This window comes from Puma concolor, chromosome E4 (genome assembly GCF_028749965.1).
Source record: "Puma concolor isolate L17-30 chromosome E4, mPumCon1.1.hap2, whole genome shotgun sequence".
Classification (NCBI taxonomy): Eukaryota; Metazoa; Chordata; class Mammalia; order Carnivora; family Felidae; genus Puma; species Puma concolor.
This window is the reverse complement of record NC_141683.1, coordinates 25,089,979-25,113,715: the sequence shown is the minus strand read 5'-3', so window position 1 is coordinate 25,113,715 and position 23,737 is coordinate 25,089,979. Positions and strand designations below refer to the sequence as shown.

Genomic DNA, 23,737 nt, shown 5'->3' with positions numbered 1-23,737 from the left:
GGGTAAATGGACCTAAATGGAAGTATGGTTTCCACATTCACGTGAGGTGGTAAAATGTCAAGACCAGGAGGGAATGATAAGCTATTATGTAGATCTTAATACCTAGGGCAACCACTCATAAAATGATACAAAGAGATATGCCCCCAAACAATGCAGATATACCAAAATGGAAGTTATCTTAAAATGTTCCAAAAGTCCATATAGATAATAAGAAAGGAAATGGGAGTGAAAAACAGGGAACACAAAATAAATAAAATGCCTGGCACAGCCCTAATCTATCAAATATTACTTTAAGTGTAAGTGGGTTAAATACTTCAGTGAAAAGACTAAAATGGCAGAGTGCACACATAAACAAGATCCAACCATAGGGCGTCTAAAAGAAACTCACTTTAAACATGAAAAACGTAGGTGGGATCAAAGCAAAAGACTGGGAAATATAAATGCCAGGAAAAGTTGATTTGAAAAACTGGTGGCTATATAGTATCTGCTTTGTTGGCTCCTCTTCTTTCCTAAACTCTGAATACTCGAGTGTCCTATGACCAAGTTCTTAGACCTTTTCTTCTGTATACACTAATTCCCAGGTTGAACTCAGCTAGTAACCTTCTTTCAATATAATCCACACGCTGAAGTAGCCCAAAATTGTATCCCAGTCTATGATCACATTCCAGCTGCTGATTCTGTCTCCAAGTGAAATTTTTATAGGGCTGTCAAATGTCCTCAACGTATCTTTAATACACTTATTCCTCAGGAAACAACCAAGTGTCTTAATGCTTAAGATAGAGAATTTTCCATGATTCCAGGTGTGCTAATCTGGTCAAATCCTTCATAAAATAAATATGTCATATCACTTACGCAGTCCACAAAAAGAAAAAATTGGAGTTTAAGCACCATCATTTTATTTAAGATTAAAAGATGATTCTATAATAACTACTACATTATATATTTATGTTAACATATTTAGTCCCTAAAACGTTCTCTAAAGTTTGGGGAGGAAATAAGATACTCTAACTAGGCACGGAGGTGGTAGTGTCCAGTTCCCATTTGAACATATCACTTTTCTGCCCCATCCAGGTCAAAAGGTTTGATGCATTCATAACGTGCCCTCTGACCAGATGGATACTTAGGCACCTCTTCTAGTATAATAGAATGTTTCACTCTGGGTGGATTCCCACAGGAAATACCTGAATAGAAAGAAAAAAAAGTCGCATCTCTAACACAATGATCATTTTGAGTAGCAAATCAATGAATGGGATTCCAAATAGATCTCTAAGAGGATTTTAAATCAACAGTTAATGTGTCATGAAAGGCTGCTAATTTTAAGAAATTTACATATAAGATTGAAGAAAAGGAGATAAAGCAATATATTTTATTTTACAAGACTTAAACTTCTATGAAACTGAGAGTTTTTCTGGACATATCCCTTAGGGTCTAGTCAAATCACTCTTCCAAATTATATATTTTCAAAATGAATTTATAAACCACAAGAAAATCAAAATAAAAAGATTATTCGACATCAGAATTTGGCTTGCAATTATCCTGTTTATGAATGTAATTTTAGGCCCTTAGAAAAATAAACACAGCAGCCACTTCCTTAGAGAATAAATGAAGATTTAACACGCTTTGAAGAATACCAGAGCTGAAGGAAAAAGATGATTAACCGAGAGTCCAAACAGGAGATGAGTGGCAAAATAACAGAAAAATAAATGTATAATTGACAAAAACAGCCTTCAATGATTCTTTTTTGCAAACGCTTAAGGACATTTCAATGCATAATGTATAATTCACCAGTGAGATTCAGGTGGACGTAAATATAACAGGCTACAGGTATGGCTCCTAGACTGGAGTATACACTGAATCCCTTGGGAATTGTTAAGACACTTTCAGGGTTGCAGCCCCAGAGTTTTTGCCACCGCAGGTCTGAGCAAGCCTGTGAATTCACATTTGCATTTCTAACCATTTCCCAGAAGATGCTGATTCTGTTCTTCCAGAGACCACAGGTTGAGAACCATTGGGCTTTCAGATTGACCACTGAGTACACAATTATATCCCTTTATGTTAAAACATAAACTTCTTCGACCTGGCCTAAAAGAATAATCCATGTCCATTTCATAAGTGCTGTTAGAAGGAATTGCATATTATATTAGTCAAGACATTTTCACAAATAGGTTTCACAATTTCATTGAAGTACCTCTGCATATTGGCTTTCCTATCCATTCGCTGTTAATACACTGGATAGTATTTGGTCCATCCAAAAGGTAATTATTTGGACATTTATAAGTCACTTTTTCTCCTGACCTATATGACGCCTTCTTCTGGCCTATGGGTGTGGCATTACCGAAGTCGGGTAAGCTAAAACAATCCGTGTCTGAAAGAAAAAGAATATGTACTTGTTCAGTAAACATTTTAAAATACATAATGGCTAATAACTATAATGTAGAACAATAGGTACACATCGAACCAATGAACACCTTGCAAAATTTTTCTTATACCTTGAAAAAATATGTTAGAAGTCTTGCTGAATTATATTGAATAGTCCTATGTTTATCAAAGTATAACATGGGGATGATGACATCGTAAGCCTGAAGAGATATGGATACATGTAATGCTTGAGATCACACTTCTTGCATTCAAATTCTTTCTTGCCTATACAAGCCATCTACCTTATGTATTTGTATTTTCACTTCTGTCAAAATCTGTTACCTTTATTCATGTCAAACATCTCAGAAAACTATATACATACAAGGAGATAACTGACAAACTAACAGTAAATTGAATAATGATGGGATTGATGAGCAGGGACCACCTGTGACACAGGAACAGAGATGAGAAGTCTGAGGATGTGTATCACAGGAGGTCTAATGTGCACACGCGGTGACATGAAAGCGAAATAATTTGGCTCATGCTGTCACACTTTTATTATTACTATGGCTATTAATTCTCTACTAGAATCCACAGCTTCCCAGACATACCCTGTTGAATTCTGGAATTACTGCCTAGTTTCATATTTGTACCATTTATGCTCTGAATTAAGAATATTTATCAATCGTAGAATAAAATTAAATACACTATACTTTTGCACTCTGGTGGATGGGACCATTTTCCTCCTATACATCTTATGAATGCAGGTCCATTAATCTCAAAACCTTCGGTGCATTTGTACGTTACTTCTTCTCCATATTGGTAACTGTCTGATACGTGAGATAGAATACCATGTGGAATCAAGGGTGGTGGCGCACAAGGAAGTCCTAAAAAAAGAAGGAGACAAAGAAAGAATGACTCCATGTTTTACTAAATCTGAAATTTAATTTTATGTACTGGTTTCGATATTTGGCAGTTTTATTTGAAAAATATGATAACACAGGATCTGTAATCATATCACAGAGACGGTGTGCAAATGCTTCCTAAAATCATTATTCTGATGTGTATCCAGCTGGCAACCTGAGTAGGAACTTGAAACTAAACATGTCAATATATTATCGGCCGTAGCGACTTCTTTCTAGATATGTTTCCTGAGGCAAGGGAAACAAAAGCAAAAATAAACTATTGGGACTACATCAAAATAAAACACTTCTGTACAGTGAAGGAAACAATCAACAAAACTAAAAGGCAAACTACAGAAAGGGAGAAGATATTTGCAAATGACATAGCTGATAAAGGGTTAGGAACCAAAACATATAAAAGACCTTATAAAACTCAACATCCGAAGAAAGTAACCCAATTAAAAATGGGCAGAAGGCATGAACAGACATATATCCAAAGACATACAGACAGCCAACAGACACATAAAGAGATGCTCAACATCACATCGATTATCCTGGAAGTGCAATTCAAAACTGCAAGGAGATATCACCTCACACCTGTCAGATAGGCAAAAATCAACACACAAGAAACAACAGGTGTTGGCGACGAGGTGGAGAAAGGAAAACCATCTTTCACTGTTGGTGTGGGAATGCCAACTGGTGCAGCCACTCTGGAAAAACAGTATGGTGATTCCTCGAAAAGTTAAACAATAGAACTAGATCCAGCAATTGCACTAGTAGATATTTACCCAAAGAATACAAAAATACTACTTCAAATGGATACATGTACCTTGATGTTTATAGCAGCATTATTTACAATAGCTGAGATATGGAAGCAGCCCAAGTGTCGATCGATAGATGAATGGGGAAAGAAGAGGTGGTATATATATACAACGGAATATCATTCAGCCATAAAAAGAAGGAAATCTTGTGATTGGTAATGACACAGATGGAGCTAGAGAGTATAATGCTAAGTGAAATAAGTCAGAGAAAGACAAATAACATGATTATACACACTCACATGTGGAAGTTAAGAAACAAAACAAATGAGCAAAAGGGGGAAAGAGAGAGAGGCAAACCAAGAAACAGACTCTTAATTATAGAGAACAATGCGGTTACCGGAAGGGAGGTGGGTGGGAGGATGGGTTTAATAGGTGATGGAGATAACCTAAACAAAAAACCTTGTTTTGACCATCAGGTGTTGTATTGAAGTGTTGAATCACCATATTGTACACGTGAAACTAATATTACACTGCATGTTAACTAATTGGAATTTAAACTAAAACTTAAAAAATAAAAATAATAAAAATTTCAATATATATATGAAAGAGACCATCAGTGTTTCTCAAACCAATAGTGAATAATAAAAAGAAGAGCATTGAGAAGTAATCATCTTAAGTACCATATATTGTAAGAACTCAGAAATGACATTACAGGAAAAAGAAAACAAATTAACAAAAAAAACTCATGGCAAAGCAAACAGAACAAGTTCTATACATGGGAAAGGAATATGAATAGGTAGGTTTAATTTAATTGTGCTACACATCTAGTTTTCATTAAACAATTGCCAGAATTCAAAGTGAATCTGTAATGAGTCAATGAAATGAACACAAAGAGGATAGACTTGATGATGCAAAGATTGTTGGTAAAGTACATAAATATATAAATGATTTTAGTTCTGAGTCTTGAGAGGGGAAGAAGATGGCGTAGGAGGACGCTGGGCTCACCGTGCGTCCTGCTGATCACTTAGATTCCACCTACACCTGCCTAAATAACCCAGAAAACCGCCAGAGGATTAGCAGAACGGAGTCGCCGGAGCCAAGCGCAGACGAGAGGCCCACGGAAGAGGGTAGGAAGGGCGGCGAGGCGGTGCGCGCTCCACAGACTGGCGGGAGGGAGCCGGGGCGGAGGGGCGGCTCGCCGGCCAAGCAGAGCCCCCGAGTCTGGCTTGCAAAAAGCTGAGGGGCCTGACGGACTGTGTTCCAACAGCAAGCGTGACTTAGCGTCTGGGAGGTCTAAGTTAACAGCTCTGCTCAGAAAGCGGGAAGGCTGGAGGACAAAGGGAGGGAGTGCTGCTGAGCCCCCGGACGACAGACCTCAGTTTGGTGGGGAACAAAGGCGCTCGCCAGTGCCATCTCCCCCGCCCATCCCCCAGCCAAAATCCCAAAGGGAACTAGTTCCTTCCAGGGAACTTGCTCACTCCGCGCAAACACCCAACTCTGTGCTTCTGTGGAGCCAAACCTCTGGCGGCAGCGGATCTGACTCCCTCCCGCTGCCACAGGGCCCCTCCTGAAGTGGATCACCTAAGGAGAAGCGAACTAAGCCTGCCCCTCCTGCCCCCGTGCACCTTGCCTACCCACCCCAACTACTACACCAGATCCCCAGCACCACAAGCCTGGCAGTGTGCAAGTAGCCCAGATGGGCCACGCCACCCCACAGTGAATCCCGCCCCTAGGAGAGGGGAAGAGAAGGCACACACCAGTCTGACTGTGGCACAAGCGGTGGGCTGGGGGCAGACATCAGGACTGACTGCGGCCCCGCCCACCAACTCCAGTTATACACCACAGCACAGGGGAGGTGCCCTGCAGGTCCTCACCACTCCAGGGACTATCCAAAATGACCAAATGGAAGAATTCCCCTCAGAAGAATCTCCAGGAAATAACAACAGCTAATGAACTGATCAAAAAGGATTTAAATAATATAACATAAAGTGAGTTTAGAATAATAGTCATAAAATTAATCGCTGGGCTGGAAAACAGTATAGAGGACAGCAGAAAATCTCTTGTTACAGAGATCAAGGGACTAAGGAACAGGCACGAGGAGCTGAAAAGCGCTTTAAATGAAATGCAAAACAAAATGGAAACGACGACAGCTCGGATTGAAGAGGCAGAGGAGAGAATAGGTGAACTAGAAGATAAAGTGATGGAAAAAGAGGAAGCCGAGAGAAAGAGAGATAAAAAAAATCCAGGAGTATGAGGGGAAAATTAGAGAACTAAGTGATACACTAAAAAGAAATAATATACGCATCATTGGTATCCCAGAGGAGGAAGAGAGAGGGAAAGGTGCTGAAGGGGTACTTGAAGAAATTATAGTTGAGAACTTCCCTGAACTGGGGAAGGAAAAAGGCATTGAAATCCAAGAGGCACAGAGAACTCCCTTCAGACATAACTTGAATCGATCTTCTGCACGACATATCATGGTGAAACTGGCAAAATACAAGGATAAAGAGAAAATTCTGAAAGCAGCAAGGGATAAACGTGCCCTCACATATAAAGGGAGACCTATAAGACTCCTGACTGATCTCTCCTTTGAAACTTGGCAGGCCAGAAAGGATTGGCACGATATTTTCAGTGTGCTAGACAGGAAAAATATGCAGCCGAGAATCCTTTATCTAGCAAGTCTGTCATTTAGAATAGAAGGAGAGATAAAGGACTTCCCAAACAAACAAAAACTGAAGGAATTTGTCACCACTAAACCAGCCCTACAAGAGATCCTAAGGGGGATCCTGTGAGACAAAGTACCAGAGACATCACTACAAGCATAAAACATACAGACATCACTATGACTCTAAACCCATATCTTTCTATAATAACACTGAATGTAAATGGATTAAATGCGCCAACCAAAAGACATAGGGTATCAGAATGGTTAAAAAACAAGACCCATCTATTTGCTGTCTACAAGAGACTCATTTTAGATCTGAGGACACCTTTAGATTGAGAGTGAGGGGATGGAGAACTATTTATCATGCTACTGGAAGCCAAAAGAAAGCTGGAGTAGCCATACTTATATCAGACAAACTAGACTTTAAATTAAAGGCTGTAACAAGAGATGAAGAAGGGCATTATATAATAATTACAGGGTCTATCCATCAGGAAGAGCTAACAATTATAAATGTCTATGCGCCGAATACCGGAGCCCCCAAATATATAAAACAATTACTCATAAACATAAGCAACCTTATTGATAAGAATGTGGTAATTGCAGGGGACTTTAACACCCCACTTACAGAAATGGATAGATCATCTAGACACACGGTCAATAAAGAAACAAGGGCCCTGAATGATACATTGGATCAGATGGACTTGACAGATATATTTAGAACTCTGCATCCCAAAGCAACAGAATATACTTTCTTCTCGAGTGCACATGGAACATTCTCCAAGATAGATCATATACTGGGTCACAAAACAGCCCTTCATAAGTTTACAAGAATTGAAATTATACCATGCATACTTTCAGACCACAATGCTATGAAGCTTGAAATACATCAACCACAGGAAAAAGTATGGAAAACCTCCAAAAGCATGGAGGTTAAAGAACACCCTACTAAAGAATGAGTGGGTCAACCAGGCAATTAGAGAAGAAATTAAAAAATATATGGAAACAAACGAAAATGAAAATACAACAATCCAAACGCTTTGGGACGCAGCGAAGGCAGTCCTGAGAGGAAAATACATCACAATCCAGGCCTATCTCAAGAAACAAGAAAAATCCCAAACACAAAATCTAACAGCACACCTAAAGGAACTAGAAGCAGAAGAGCAAAGGCAGCCTAAACCCAGCAGAAGAAGAGAAATAATAAAGATCAGAGCAGAAATAAACAATATAGAATCTAAAAAAACTGTAGAGCAGATCAACGAAACCAAGAGTTGGTTTTTTGAAAAAATAAACAAAATTGACAAACCTCTAGCCAGGCTTCTCAAAAAGAAAAGGGAGATGACCCAAATAGATAAAATCATGAATGAAAATGGAATTATTACAACCAATCCCTCAGAGATACAAACAATTATCAGGGAATACTATGAAAAATTATATGCCAACAAACTGGACAACCTGGAAGAAATGGACAAATTCCTGAACACCCACACTCTTCCAAAACTCAATCAGGAGGAAATAGAAAGCTTGAACAGACCCATCACCAGCGAAGAAATTGAATCGGTTATCAAAAATCTCCCAACAAATAAGAGTCCAGGACCAGATGGCTTCCCAGGGGAGTTCTACCAGACGTTTAAAGCAGAGATAATACCTATCCTTCTCAAGCTATTCCAAGAAATAGAAAGGGAAGGAAAACTTCCAGACTCATTCTATGAAGCCAGTATTACTTTGATTCCTAAACCAGACAGAGACCCAGTAAAAAAAGAGAACTACAGGCCAATATCCCTGATGAATATGGATGCAAAAATTCTCAATAAGATACTAGCAAATCGAATTCAACGGCATATAAAAAGAATTATTCACCATGATCAAGTGGGATTCATTCCTGGGATGCAGGGCTGGTTCAACATTCGCAAATCAATCAACGTGATACATCACATTAACAACAAAAAAGAGAAAAACCATATGATCCTGTCAATCGATGCAGAAAAGGCCTTTGACAAAATCCAGCACTCTTTCTTAATAAAAACCCTTGAGAAAGTCGGGATAGAAGGAACATACTTAAAGATCATAAAAGCCATTTATGAAAAGCCCACAGCTAACATCATCCTCAACGGGGAAAAACTGAGAGCTTTTTCCCTGAGATCAGGAACACGACAGGGATGCCCACTCTCACCACTGTTGTTTAACATAGTGCTGGAAGTTCTAGCATCAGCAATCAGACAACAAAAGGAAATCAAAGGCATCAAAATTGGCAAAGATGAAGTCAAGCTTTCGCTTTTTGCAGATGACATGATAGTATACATGGAAAATCCGATAGACTCCACCAAAAGTCTGCTAGAACTGATACATGAATTCAGCAAAGTTGCAGGATACAAAATCAGTGTACAGAAATCAGTTGCATTCTTATACACTAACAATGAAGCAACAGAAAGACAAATAAAGAAACTGATCCCATTCACAATTGCACCAAGGAGCATCAAATACCTAGGAATAAATCTAACCAAAGATGTAAAAGATCTGTATGCTGAAAACTATAGAAAGCTTATGAAGGTAATTGAAGAAGATATAAAGAAATGGAAAGACATTCCCTGCTCATGGATTGGAAGAATAAATATTGTCAAAATGTCAATACTACCCAAAGCTATCTACACATTCAATGTAATCCCAATCAAAATTGCACCAGCATTCTTCTCGAAGCTAGAACAAGCAATCCTAAAATTCATATGGAACCACAAAAGGCCCCGAATAGCCAAAGTAATTTTGAAGAAGAAGACCAAAGCAGGAGGCATCACAATCCCAGACTTTAGCCTCTACTACAAAGCTGTAATCATCAAGACAGCATGGTATTGGCACAAAAACAGACACATAGACCAATGGAATAGAATAGAAACCCCAGAACTGGACCCACAAACGTATGGCCAACTCATCTTTGACAAAGCAGGAAAGAACATCCAATGGAAAAAAGACAGTCTCTTCAACAAATGGTTCTGGGAGAACTGGACAGCAACAAGCAGAAGGTTGAAACTAGACCACTTTCTCACACCATTCACAAAAATAAACTCAAAATGGATAAAGGACCTGAATGTGAGACAGGAAACCATCAAAACCCTAGAGGAGAAAGCAGGAAAAGACCTCTCTGACCTCAGCCGTAGCAATCTCTTACTCGACACATCCCCAAAGGCAAGGGAATTAAAAGCAAAAGTGAATTACTGGGACCTTATGAAGATAAAACGCTTCTGCACAGCAAAGGAAACAACCAACAAAACTAAAAGGCAACTGACGGAATGGGAAAAGATATTTGCAAATGACATATCAGACAAAGGGCTAGTATCCAAAATCTATAAAGAGCTCACCAAACTCCACACTCGAAAAACAAATAACCCAGTGAAGAAATGGGCAGAAAACATGAAAAGACACTTCTCTAAAGAAGACATCCGGATGGCCAATAGGCACATGAAAAGATGTTCAACGTCGCTCCTTATCAGGGACATACAAATCAAAACCACACTCGGATACCACCTCACGCCAGTCAAAGTGGCCAAAATGAACAAATCAGGAGACTATAGATGTTGGCAAGGATGTGGAGAAACGGGAACCCTGGTGCACTATTGGTGGGAATGCAAACTGGTGCAGCCGCTCTGGAAAACAGTGTGGAGGTTCCTCAAAAAATTAAAAATAGCTCTACCCCATGACCCAGCAATAGCACTGCTAGGAATTTATCCAAGGGATACAGGAGTACTGATGCATAGGGGCACTTGTACCCCAATGTTTATAGCAGCACTCTCAACAATAGCCAAATTATGGAAAGAGCCTAAATGTTCATCAACTGATGAATGGATAAAGAAATTGTGGTTTATATACACAATGGAATACTACGTGGCAATGAGAAAGAATGAAATATGGCCTTTTGTAGCAACGTGGATGGGACTGGAGAGTGTGATGCTATGTGAAATAAGCCATACAGAGAAAGACAGATACCATATGGTTTCACTCTTGTGTGGATCCTGAGAAACTTAACAGGAACCCATGGGGGAGGGGAAGAAAAAAAAAAAAAAGAGGTGAGAGTGGGAGAGAGCCAAAGCATAAGAGACTGTTGAGAACTGAGAACAAACTAAGGGTTGATGGGGGTGGGAGGGAGGAGAGAGTGGGTGATGGGTATTGAGGAGGGCTCCTTTTGGGATGAGCACTGGGTGTTGTATGGAAACCAATTTGACAATAAATTTCATATATATTAAAAAAAATGATTTTAGATATTTAGCTGTAAGTGATTCTATATATTTAGAAACCTAAAGGATTCTTTCTCACGAATTTGATGACAATTGATTATGCTTAATGGATTATATCGACAATAGAATTGTGGTTTGCATACTGTCCTCACCTACACACCGAGGTGGAGAACTCCATTTTCCCATGTGGCACGTTATCTCATCTTTTCCAGATATCCTGAAACCATCCTCGCAAATGTAATTTAATTTGGTGCCATGTACATAAACCTCAGGTTTCAATGTTTCGTCCATCTCTTCTGAAAATTGAGGTGATTTAATGGTTCCATGTTCTATCTGAGGTGGTTGAGGACATGGGCTTTTTTCTGTATAAAGAACAGAGATCAATGTTTAAATTGAAAAATGTAATCAAATACTAGTTGAGGTTTTAAAATAAGGATAATCTGAAAAATTAAATTTCTGAAAAACTAAAAAACATCTGGAATTTGCAAGCTCATGTCTCCATCAAATCTACAGTAGTATCTGCTTGTTCACTCTGCCCCCACATTCTTGTCCTGTTCATCACGAGTGAAATTTTCTATGGTATTTACAAACAAATTTTCTATGGTATTTACACAGTAACCCAAAGTTTTGGTCTGTTTCTTTCATAGTAGAAGTGAAAGAATGCCGATTGATTTGTATACTTAGATTGCAATTTACTGTTTCAAGATAAAGTGAAATACATAGACAGAAAGGTCCTTATCTTGTTCATTTACACAAAGCACAGGGGAGTATTAACCTCATTTGAAAGAATGTTACAAAGCAAGTTATGCATTACTGACCAACGCAGTGTGGTATTGACTGCCATCTTCCATCCTTGCACACGATTTCCTCTGCATCCTGAATTATATAATTGTCTTGACAGACAACAGATACTTTTTCTCCATCCTGATAATTTACCGTCGTTGCCATATTGTGAGCATTGGGAATCTGAGGTGGAGGTGGGCATGACTGCATCTGTACTTCTACAAATATGAAAATTAGATTTCGTGATGAAATCAGAAGTTAAAAATACTAAAGAGAAAGCCCAATAATAATGTATCATAAACGATAAATAATAAGGTTATGCTTAAACATGTGATACTCTTCAGCTTGTAGAGCGCTTTAATACATCACACGTGGTCTTAATGGTAGTATCTTCCTTTTATTCCTTCTGTGATAAATCGTGCATAATTTATGTAAAACTTCTTTTAATTATTTCTAACCATTACGATGTACTAACTGAATCATCCACTCAGTAACAGGCACTAAATAAATACTGATATTAGGATCTTTTTACAGCTATCTATAATCACATGTATTGTGATTGCATTAAAACCCTTATAAGATGTGGAATGGAAAATAATTAGCCAAAGGAAGAATTACATGTAGTTAAAGATCAATTATTTGATACAGGTCCTGGCCAAGACATAAATTAGATATAGTCATTAGTGATTAACAGTGTGTTGTTTAAAGTTCAAAACTCTCTGGAGATACTGTTGACTAGGTTGCCGACACTGTTTAGAGATACACAGATGATGAAATGCACCCTGTTTAACGGATTAGACAGCCTGACTTTAGTTCTATGACCAGCAAGGTATACAAGATTCCTTTGCAAACTTGCGTTTGAGCTTCCATAAAGCAGAGATACCTCACATGTATCGTGGCAGTTCATAATCTGGAGACAAAGATGTCCTGTTCCACTGAGGGAAGACTCTGGGCGACTAACCCTGGAGGCTTTTGGACCTCTCTGTGATACCTACGTTTTGCTTTCTCCTGCCATGCGTTTATTTCATTAAAGACCTTATGTGACTGTACATGGGGAAGTCTCCTGAGTCCTTCCAATTATCTGACACTTTGTATTCAATTCAGAGAAATTGTTGACGGAATAGAATTCATTCATGCTGACTAATATGGTCATATTTTCTATTTCTATCTTCAGACAGATGCAGGAGTATTTTATATTTAATCAAAAGTTTTTTTCTTATTTCTGTTTTCATTATTTTGGCATATTTTTTTCAATGTATTCTCAAGGATTTATTTTCTTCTATATATGCTGTTTAACCATTTTTGTCCTAATAATCTTAATTTGTACTTCCTCTTGATACATTTTGCCAGAGGTTGGTCTGGCAACTAAATTTCCCTAAAGGCAGAATCATTACTCTGCAAATCCTCTGTTTATGCTTTTTTTTTAAAGCTTCTTTGTATTTTTTGCATTTTACTTTATTTTTACATTTTAAATTTTTTTCTGTATTATTTTGTAGTCCTTTGAAAAACAAATATACCACAAAAATGTTGTTACAAGAGGATACATTTATCTAAGAAAAAACTGAATATTTGTAAATTAAGCAACAAAATTCTCAATAACTGATGAGTCAAAGAAGAAACCACAAGGAATACTAGGAAACATTTCACATAGAATTCAATGAAAATGAAATGTATACAAAAATTTTGAGACTTCTACAACAGTTTTAGAAGGGAAAATGAAATTAATCCTTAAAAGTAGGATGGTTTAAATCCAAGTTTTAGTTTTCTACCTTAAGAAATAGAAAAGTGGGGCGCCTGGGTGGCGCAGTCGGTTAAGCGTCCGACTTCAGCCAGGTCACGATCTCGCGGTCCGTGAGTTCGAGCCCCGCGTCGGGCTCTGGGCTGATGGCTCAGAGCCTGGAGCCTGTTTCCGATTCTGTGTCTCCCTCTCTCTCTGCCCCTCCCCCGTTCATGCTCTGTCTCTCTCTGTCCCAAAAATAAATAAACGTTGAAAAAAAAAATAAAAAAAAAAATAGAAAAGTAAAATTAAAATCAAAGTAATTAGAAAAAACAACTTAAGCCCACAGAAGAGAGAAAATTGAGAAAGACAAATAGAAAAGAGAAAACAGAAAAAATAGTGAATGTTAATAAGGCTAAAAAATAGAAGAGAGAGTAAATGGAGAAAATCGAGTGTTAAAACTGGTTATGTGGAAATGTTAATAAATTCAAGAAAAAAAAATCCAGGAAGAATAATCAAGATACAAGTAATAAGTATCAATGTTAAGAAAGAAAGAAGAGATATCTGCCAAGAAACTATACAGTTAAAAGGAAAATAGCACATGAAGGGAATACTAGAAACAACTGCACACCAATCAATTTGACAAACGAGAGATTTCTTGTAAAATACAACTTCCTTTCATTGATGAAAGACAGTAAGAAAATCGGAATATTTCATTACTTATTAAAGAAATTGAATTCTTCATCAAGAAAACTTCCAAAAAAGCAAATTATATGTCACACGACTTTGCACGTAAATTCTATCAATCATTTAAGGTAAAAATAATGAAATAATAAGTGTAATTGCCTATATATATATGTATTTATACATATATTTGCAATTTGTTTTATGAGGCCACACTAATACTGATAACAAAACTTGGGAGAGGCATTAAAAGAAAAAGCATCTATAGATTAATATCTCCCATGATCACAGATGCAAAACTTCTTAAAACTATGTCAGCAAATCAAGTATATGAAAATATAATAGAGTTAACTCTAGGCATGAGAGATTTGGTCAATATTCAAGAAGTTACATATATAATTCACTACATTAACAGAGATAAGAATGCCATATTATCCTATCAAGAGATACGTAAAAAGCATTTAAAAATACCCAACATTGGTTGATCATAAAATTTCTCACTCAGCTAAATAAGACGAGAAGGAGTAGTTTCCTTAAACTGATAAAGGGCGTCTACAAAAATCCTAAAGTGACCTTATGATTGTGGTAAAATGTTGAATACCCTCTCTCTGTGGTCAGGAATAGGACAAAGATGTGCATTCTCATCACTTCCTTTCAACAGTTTACTGGACGTCTTAGCCAGTATGATAAGATAAAAAAAAACAAAATCAAAATAGACTGGCAAAAATAAAATCTTGTGGTAGCACTGATATAACTGCTTACAGAAAATTGCCACAAATCTAGGAAGCAACACCTAAAATGAAAAATGCAGCTTAGTATAGTTTCAGACGATCCAATTAACATGCAGAAACCAAGCGTGAGGGCAAACACATAAAAAGATCCCAAACTCCTCTCCCACACACACTGAATCCATGGTACATATGGAGCAATCGCCTCTGAAAAAGACCTGAAAACCAGCTGAACGGCCCCTTCACAACAAACAGTAAAAGGGCCACATTCAGGTGGGTAGGAGAGTCAGGAAGACAGTATATGGAACAAACCCCACCCCTGGCAGGGCTACACACATTCAGGAGGGATCTCACTGACCCAGAGCCTCTCCTTGAGGAGTAAGGGGTTTGTTTCCCACATTAACAATCCAAACCCTGGAATCTGTAGCAGGAAGATGAGCCCCCAAAATGTCTGGCTTTGAAAACCAACAGAGCTCATATCCCGGATATCTGAAGGGCTATCGAGAACTGAGACCCTTTTCTTAAAGAGCTCGCACCCAGACTCACTACCCCAGGCGACCAATGTGAAAGAACAGTTTGAGAAATACCTAGACATCTGAGAAGCAGATTCATTTGCTCGCCTTAAAGCATCTGCTCGAGAGGGGGCATCTGTTGGGACTCTTTCCGGGATGGAGGTGCAGGCAGGTGCCATGTCTACACTTTCCCTCTACCTTGATGGCACCAGTGGGTGCACTCCAGCCCAGGGCTCTCCTGTGGCTTCATCAAAGCCGGCGAGCGGGCCCCAGCCCTGCATTCTGCTGCCTCGCTAAAGCTGGCCAGCATGCTCAGCCCACAGAGGGCACACTCCTTGATCCCCAGGCTCTAGTGGCCTGAGGGGCTTGCATTTCTGGGGCCTGCAACACACTACAACAATCCGAGAGATAACTCTTGGTGGGCCACTACCTCCAGGGCACCACAAAGCAGCCTGAAACACAGCCCAGACTTTCTGGGGAAAAAGCCTAATTATCTGTCTTAGACCGGTAGCCTGAGGGGTGGACTTGAGATTTGCCACACATCTGGAGGCCACCAAGATGCCCTCAGGGAAGGTGGACCAGGGGATGCCATCTTTGTGCTCTCCTCAGCCTCAAAGAAAACCAAATCACTATTTCTTAAAGATACCCGACTGGCGTTAATTTGAGGCCATCAAGTTTCTGGGTGGGTTGTTTTATAGCTGACTGAAGCACTGATGCACTTAATATCTAGAAATGATGTTTTGGTTAGTTTCTAAATTCCCTTCTGGCTTCAATATTATTTGTAATAATAAATAGCTAAACATGTTTAAAAGATGCCCAAGGGGCGCCTGGGTGGCTCAGTCGGTTAAGCGTCCAACTTCAGCTCAGGTCATGATCTCACGGTCCGTGAGTTCGAGCCCCACATAGGGCTCTGTGCTAACAGCTCAGAGCCTGGAGCCTGCTTCAGATTCTGTGCCTCCCTCTCTCTCTGACCCTCCCCCGTTCATGCTCTGTCTCTGTCTCAAAAATAAATAAACATTAAAAAAAATAATAAAAAAAAATTAAAAAATAAAAATAAAAGATGCCCAAATACTGCTTTGGCAAGTTCGGAAGAAATAGAGTAAGATTTTGAAAGTACTAGAAACAAGAGCTTACCTGTGCAGGTTAGTTCAGGATTCCATCTTCCATTTATGCACGTTGAGTGTTTCTGTTCTAATTTTCCTCTACATTTGTAAGTTATGTTCTCATTATGATCAAATTCGGTCTTGTATAATGGATTCGCCTCACGTATACTTAAGCTGTGTTTACACTTCTGAAGTTCATCTGTTGCTAGAAAATGAAAATATTGCCTTGAAAAGACTACTTATATGAATCAAAGCAGTTAATGCAGAACAATAGCTTAGACTCAATAGTATATCGAAATTAGAATTTATGCCCATAAGTCCCACCAACCAAGTTATTCCTGATCATATTGCATGTGATGGGCTACTTATTATGTCTGAACATAAGTCCTGTGTCCAGGCTTTGAAATTTCAGAGAAAATGTCTGCCATAAATACAACCTGTACTTTGGGGATTAGAAAAGCATTAAGAGGCTCACTTTTTTGGATGATTTACACACTGAACAGTCATCACCTGGTTAAATTTGGTCTCTTATTTATCTGTGGAAATAGAATATATGAAGCTGCTAGTTTAAATATCGTGTTTCAAAAAAATGAATATATTTTTTCACTTATTACCATAAGTGCTTTAATAAGCACATCTAAAATGTATACGTAAAATGTGAACACTTAAGCAGATCTTTTGCATGATCACTAAAATGAGACAAATACTTGGACTAAGAAATTTGGTGCTTCAAGTCACAACCTGTTTACTGTATATACTCTTCCAATCTTTGAAAAACTATTTTGTACATCAGGTCAACCTATAATTCAATAATATTGTAAGAGTCCATTTTGTTGACTCTAATACGAGTATAACAACTTTTTATACAACTACATACTTCAAAAATTCAATGCAGCCCGGAGTACTTTGTCAAGTTGATAAAATATCAATTGATGTAGGTCTTTGGATTTTTTAATAAGTACCCAAAGAAGTAATGATTTTGTAATACAATAAAAAATAAAACAAAGGGGAATAATTCAAAACACACTAGAGGCTGAAAATAAATTCTGTTTTTAGGGCTTGTCTTCAGTGTTGAGGAAGACAAAACAAGGTTTTCTTCAGGTGATAGTAACTCATCTATAGTCAAAAGGAGTGGTGGTGGGTGTTGTCATGGTCCTATGATTGACTGGTTTCTGAAAGAATTTCCTTGATTCTTACGAGAAAATAAACATTTTGAGAAGAGTGAAAAGCTAGACTAGCTAGAGGTACAAAATAAACACTGAGAGGAGAAAATTGGAGTAAGGTCTATGATAGTTAAAAGTGGATTATGGTAAACTTGAATATAGGTCGAAGATTAACCTTGGAAAGGCAAACTCTGAGATCTAAAAAGAGTAATAAACGAAATAGATGTTTTACTATAAGAGTGAAAAGTTGAGAGTTTTCATGCCTGTTACAACCTTGGGTTTTCCCCCATATAAAATGAGGGGAAATCGTTTGTGGAGATAGAAGAGGACAAAGATGAAATTTGGTCTTGAAGGACTGGCAATACTTCTCGTGGGTATGTGTCTAGCAAAAATGTAAGGATTAAAAAGCAACAAAACTTAAGGGTTCATTCAACAAACTCCTATTTAATGTCTGCTGTATGTTCACCAGTCCTTTGTATATTGGGAATACATCGTGAACAAAACGGGTGTCAATCTCTGCTCTCATGGAACATGAGCCTAAGCCCTACCTTCTCCTTGGAACAATTAATGCCTAGACATCTGGTGAATAAGTAAGATTGGACATCCAGGACTCTCTTTGAATGTAGGACCCAAGAAAACTATAGGAAAGAACTCATTCCAAGGGAAAAAGGAACAGGGCCCCCATTATTTTCCCAGCTAGTCGTCAAAGACATGGTCATCCAAAGGTCAGGATGATGCACATACATCAACCAGAGTGAAGTCCAACAATCAGGTTTGTTTCCTGGCCCCACCCTGACTGCCTCCTTTGACTGACTTATACTGCGAACCCAGAGGGTCTGCAGCTCACCCACCCTTTGGCACATTAACTTCTTGCTGCCGCATTTGAAACAGACTGAGAGATCCTTAGAAGCTTTGAGAGAGGCAAGATTCCTATAGGGACGTAGCAAGTGGGCACTTTCTTGACTTTGTCTGTTTTCCAGGGCCTGGAAACAAGAGTGCCGCGTAAAACAAAAATGGGATTTATGCAAATATGCTTCTATTTTCCTGGCGATTAATACTCAGATTTAAATCATATGAATAACTGTAAGTAAAATTTAGCTTCACACTTAAAAACCATGTTAATTTCAGGGATAGAAAGGGTGATCAAACTCTTTTGCTAGTTTATATTTTTCCTTTGTAGACGATAAGCAATCATTATAATTTAAGACCTGACATTTTCAAGCATATATCTAAATTTCAAAACTATGTTTGCAGATACAGTTTTTACAATAAAAATATTACATTTCATTGACCGTCTATTTGAGAAGTGTCTTCTCACCAATGCACTGAGGAAGTTGGGTCCATAATCCCCTTATACATGTAATTGATTTCTGTCCAATCATTGTGAATCCTTCTCTGCAATTGAACTCCACTGAATCTCCATGGTGATAGGGAGGGTTAGAAGTCTGAACAGCGTAGCCGTAATTAAGTTCTGGTATATCTCCACATGTAGTCTCCACCTCTGTGAAAAGTTCAGAAAAATATGTTTACTTATGAAATATAATTTATGTGTTTCTGTAAATATAAAAGGTTGGTCTATTTTAAATATGAATATATTTTATACATTACCAATACAAATAGGCAAGTCTGTCCACTGTCCATCAACACACTGAATTTTATTAAAACCCTTCATCAGAAATCTAGGATTGCACACATATTCCACCAAATCATTGTGTTCATAGTTTTCTTTCTGTGTTTCTTTAACTTTCCCATTAAGGAGTTGAGGAGGTGGAGAACACTGTTTTGTTTGCTCTACAGGAGAAATAATGTGTAAATAATGATCAAATTACCTATTTCACAACTTAAAAAGAATAAAATGGAGAGATTTTTTCTTCAATTAATTTGTATTATTTATAATATACTTTATTATAGCCTTCTTAAGTAATGAAAAAGAAATAGTGCTTAAACTAGAAACATATTTCCCAGTTCTTATTTCAAAATTTTTACTTTAGAGAGACAGAGAGCACGAGTGGGGGAGATGGGCAGAGAGAGAGAGAGAGAGAGAGAGAGAGGGAGAGAGAGAGAGAATCTTCAGGAGACTCTATGCTCAGCGAGGAGCCCAACATGGGGCTCGATTCCATGACCCAGGGATCATGACCTGAGATGAAGTGCAGAGTGAAATGCTCAACAATTGAGCCACCGTGGCACCCTAACCCAGTGCTATTACTTACACTGAACTAGTATATTGGAAGTATATTGAAACCCAGAAAACATGTTTAAAAATCTAGATATTCTAGGGGCTCCTGGGTGGCGCAGTCGGTTAAGTGTCCGACTTCAGCCAGGTCACGATCTCGCGGTCCGTGAGTTCGAGCCCCACGTCGGGCTCTGGGCTGATGGCTCAGAGCCTGGAGCCTGTTTCCGATTCTGTGTCTCCCTCTCTCTCTGCCCCTCCCCCGTTCATGCTCTGTCTCTCTCTGTCCCAAAAATAAATAAACGTTGAAAAAAAAATTTAATATAAAAAAAAAATAAAAATCTAGATATTCTAAAGATGTATGCAAACCAATTCCTCAATATGGTTGTGTAAATTATCTCAATATTCATATTCTACAGCAGTTATCAAAACTGTTTGAAAAAATGCCAGTGTTTGAGGCAAGCATTTTTTTATTAAATCTTTTAATGTTTATTCATTTTTGAGAGACAGAGCATAAGCAGGGGAGAGACAGAGAGAGAGGAAGACAGAATCCGACCCAGGCTCCAGGGTTCAAGCTGTTAGCACAGAGCTAGACATGGGGCTCGAACTCACAAACAGCGAGATCATGACCTGAGCGGAAGTCTGACGCTTAACCGACTGAGCCACTCAAGTGCCCCTAGGTAAGCATTTTATCAACATATTTTAACTTTGATTAAGCCATACATGTGATTGAATTCCCTGAATTGAGTATAAATTGCTTGAATACTGTTTAGATTACCTAACGAAAGCTGAAGTAAGGCCCATGCTATAGTTTCAATATTAATGATGGAAATGTAGGCAAGAAGAAAAGTAACAAACGTGTAAGGCATCGTATATGTATCTATGGATAATGCCACTACATATATCAAGAAACAATTGAAGATTAATTTCTTAAAAAAGAAAATCTGAGATATCTATTACCCAACACATATCCCGGTTTAATGCATTAGATTACAAACACAGAGACTTGAAGCCAACAAAAATTAAGAGTGGAAACAAAAAAAGTTAATATCCCAAATCCTAATTCTTGTTTCAGCCACTGGAAGATAAATATTCACCTTTACATGTTGGAAGATTAGGGGACCACCCAAAGTCGTAACACTGAACTGAATCTGGTCCAACTCTTTTAAGTCTTTGTCTGCAGAAGAATTTCAACACATCTCCGACTTTATATTTTTCTTTTTTGGGCTGAGTATTTAAGTTATTTTCTATTTCAGGAATCTTGCATTCTTTTTCTATAAAAAGAGTTAAAATAATTTAGTGAGAATATATAATTAATCATTGCCAAAGTATATTTTATATGTGTCGTATAAAAATGAGGTGCTGGGTACTGCTTATACAGAGGAGCAACAGAAAAATTTACGTTAGGTTTTGTATACCTTCTAAATTCATAAGGGACCCTGAGAATTATTAAGGCATTGAAGAGCAACATAGGTACCCTGAAAATGTATTTGTAAGGTCAACTTGCTTATACTGGTTCTGATTTTATAACTGACATTTATAAATATAATGTTACATTGTTTTTTACTCTCAAAACATAAAAGTATTCCCTCACATTAAAAAAAAAACCTTGATGCTACCATTTTAAAGTTGCAGTCAAATAACAATTGGCAGTTTTGTTTAATGTAAATACAACTGGGGAATCAGAACACACACAAGGCATTTCTAACGTGTCTTAAAGAAACCAATAGTCGCGGAGGCGCTTCCCGAGTGTGACGCGTGGACTCCGCCCCCGGCCTCGCTGCAGCCTCCCTTGCTCCCTCGGCGCACGGAGCGCAGCCCAGCGTCCGGAGCCGAGGCCGGGGGCGGGGCGACGCGGCGACGCGGCCCCGGGCGGCGGGCACCGGTCTGGCTGGAGGCGGCTGTGTCGGGCCTGGGTGTCCGCCTGTCGCGCTCGCCGCCGCCTGCTCCTATGGGGTCTTTGCAAGGGGCTGACCCGCAGGCTGCTCATCTTCTTCGACCTGGCCTGGCGGCTGCGCGTCAACTTCCCCACGTCCACATCGTGGCTTCCATGAAGCTCAACGTCCGTCTGCAGGTTCATACTGAGATCCATTCTGCTGACTGGCAAAGGCGTGTCGTCAGGCTACCACACCACAGAACACGCAGCATGAGGGGCAGAGTAGGGGCTCTGGGCGGCTACCTCGGGAAGGTGAAGAGGGCAGGGGAGGACTCGGACAAGCTGCTATGTGGCCTTGAAGGAGCACAGGGGGAGCGCCCGTGCCCGAACTCCTGGATGCATACGCCCTGCGGTTCAAGTAGATGGAAATTCACAAAATGAGTTATCAACGGAAGTGAAGAATGCTGAGGTCAACCTCTCGCTTCACAATGGCAACAAAGCGCTTCCATGTTTGAAAGAATCATTAAGAAGTTCAGCTTCCGCAGGGGCCTAAAGCAAGACTGTGGATCTGTCCTGTGCTCCTACAGGAGAGCATCGTGCTGGGGTCTCCTGTGGTGGTGGTGGTGGCTCTGGTGAGGGGCTGCCCGGGAGGAGGGCCCAGGGCCAGCGACAGCACAGAGGATGGTGCCACAAAGGAGAACCTTGGGGGTCAGGACTACCGTGCCTTCAGAAACGGCCAGAAATGGGGATTTCTGAGGAGGAAGCGCCAAATGCTCTTCTAGAAGGGCGAGGCTCTGAGTGGGAAAGGTCTGGCCTGCATCTCCTCCTGTCTACACTGCTCCATGCATGCCCCGAAGCATTCCTGAATGATGAGACAGAATGTGTTTTCCTTGGCCATTCAAGCCCGCATTTTCAGAGCAAACAGAATCCAAGAAAACACCTTCACAGGTACAAAGTACCTCAACTGATCTGCAGATAACACTGGGGTTACTGGCTCTACCAGCTTTGGAAGGAGCAAATCCTGTATGCCATAGTTAAGGTACAAGCAGAACAACAAAAAGAGTGAGATTGATTTTGAAAGCTGTCTTAGAGGGGCGCCTGGGTAGCTCAGTCAGTTAGGCGGCCAACTTCGGCCCAGGTCATGATCTCGGGTTGGAGACCCTCGTTGTGCTCTGTGCTGGCAGCTCGGAGCCTGGAGCCCGCTTCAGATACTGTGTCTCCCTCTCTCTCTCTCCCCCTCCTCTGCTTGCTCTCTGTTTCTTTCTCAAATAATAAACATTAAAAAAAAATAATAATAAATAAAAATTTTAAAAAGCTGTCTTAGAATGAGTTCTTTCACACTGAGACTGGATGCCTGTTAACAGGGCAGCAGTGAAGTTCCTGCCTCAGTTGGTGTGATCAAAGGAAGTGGAAGTGAAACTCCTGGGAGGCTGGTTGATGACGGAGGGGATTTTTGAGCATGCTTTAAATGGTGCTCAGGAGACATTCAGTATTGGGCTACCACTTCAAAGAGAGCATTAATATATCCTGTACCAATATCAGGTTAGAACGTGAAGATTTAACAAAATTCTTTATGGATCTTCAGCACTCTTGCCAAGGGCTACTGTCCCAGATACCATCTCCTCAGGCCATCTGCTTGAAGTGGCCACTTGTACAAGTCAGCCTCTCCATAGTTGACAGTTAGCTGTCCCCATTTCTGCATTCTGTAGAATAATTTTGGTCTGCAGAACAATTTGATTTCTTTCCTCACATCCCCTCTCCTTCCACTTGAAACCCAATTTAAATGGAGGCCCCACAGTGAAAGCTGAAATATTAAATGTACTTTTAGTATAATCCTTTCTCACACTGGGAGCCCTGCCAGTGTCGCCTGAAATAAAAGCAAGCTTGAGACTTCTCTGCTGCAGCTCAGCTGGGGAGAGATGGATTTAGCGTTTCCCTTACGGGAAGGTTCCAATTCCTAGGAGTGGAGGTATCTCGTATACTAACATTTTTTTTCTGAGGTAATGCCTCTGGTTGTTGATAACTTTGATAAAGATCACTTGAGAGCATGGAGTTTTTAAGGAGTCCCAAAGAGAGACTTCACCGTTTTCGGGGC

General features: G+C 39.4%; 1 protein-coding gene and 1 pseudogene across 4 annotated transcripts in view; one reads left to right on the top strand and one right to left on the bottom strand.

Moving 5' to 3' along the window:
• LOC112864795 (complement factor H) overlaps positions 1–23,737 on the bottom strand; it is a 102,911-nt gene that overhangs the window by 4,851 nt on the left and 74,323 nt on the right. For 2 of the 4 annotated variants that reach the window (XM_086694821.1, XM_086694825.1), the window contains 8 exons: positions 20,864–21,040; positions 19,205–19,387; positions 18,915–19,097; positions 16,465–16,638; positions 11,725–11,907; positions 11,059–11,268; positions 3,072–3,245; positions 2,189–2,365 (listed from right to left, as the gene is read on the bottom strand). In XM_086694821.1, coding sequence (XP_086550947.1) covers positions 2,189–2,365; positions 3,072–3,245; positions 11,059–11,268; positions 11,725–11,907; positions 16,465–16,638; positions 18,915–19,097; positions 19,205–19,387; positions 20,864–21,040 — 1,461 coding nt within the window. The remainder of the gene's footprint in view (positions 1–2,188; positions 2,366–3,071; positions 3,246–11,058; positions 11,269–11,724; positions 11,908–16,464; positions 16,639–18,914; positions 19,098–19,204; positions 19,388–20,863; positions 21,041–23,737) is intronic. The other 2 variants (XM_086694822.1, XM_086694823.1) reach the window with 2 other exon arrangements.
• Positions 21,121–22,680, top strand: LOC112864760 (protein FAM220A-like; annotated as a pseudogene).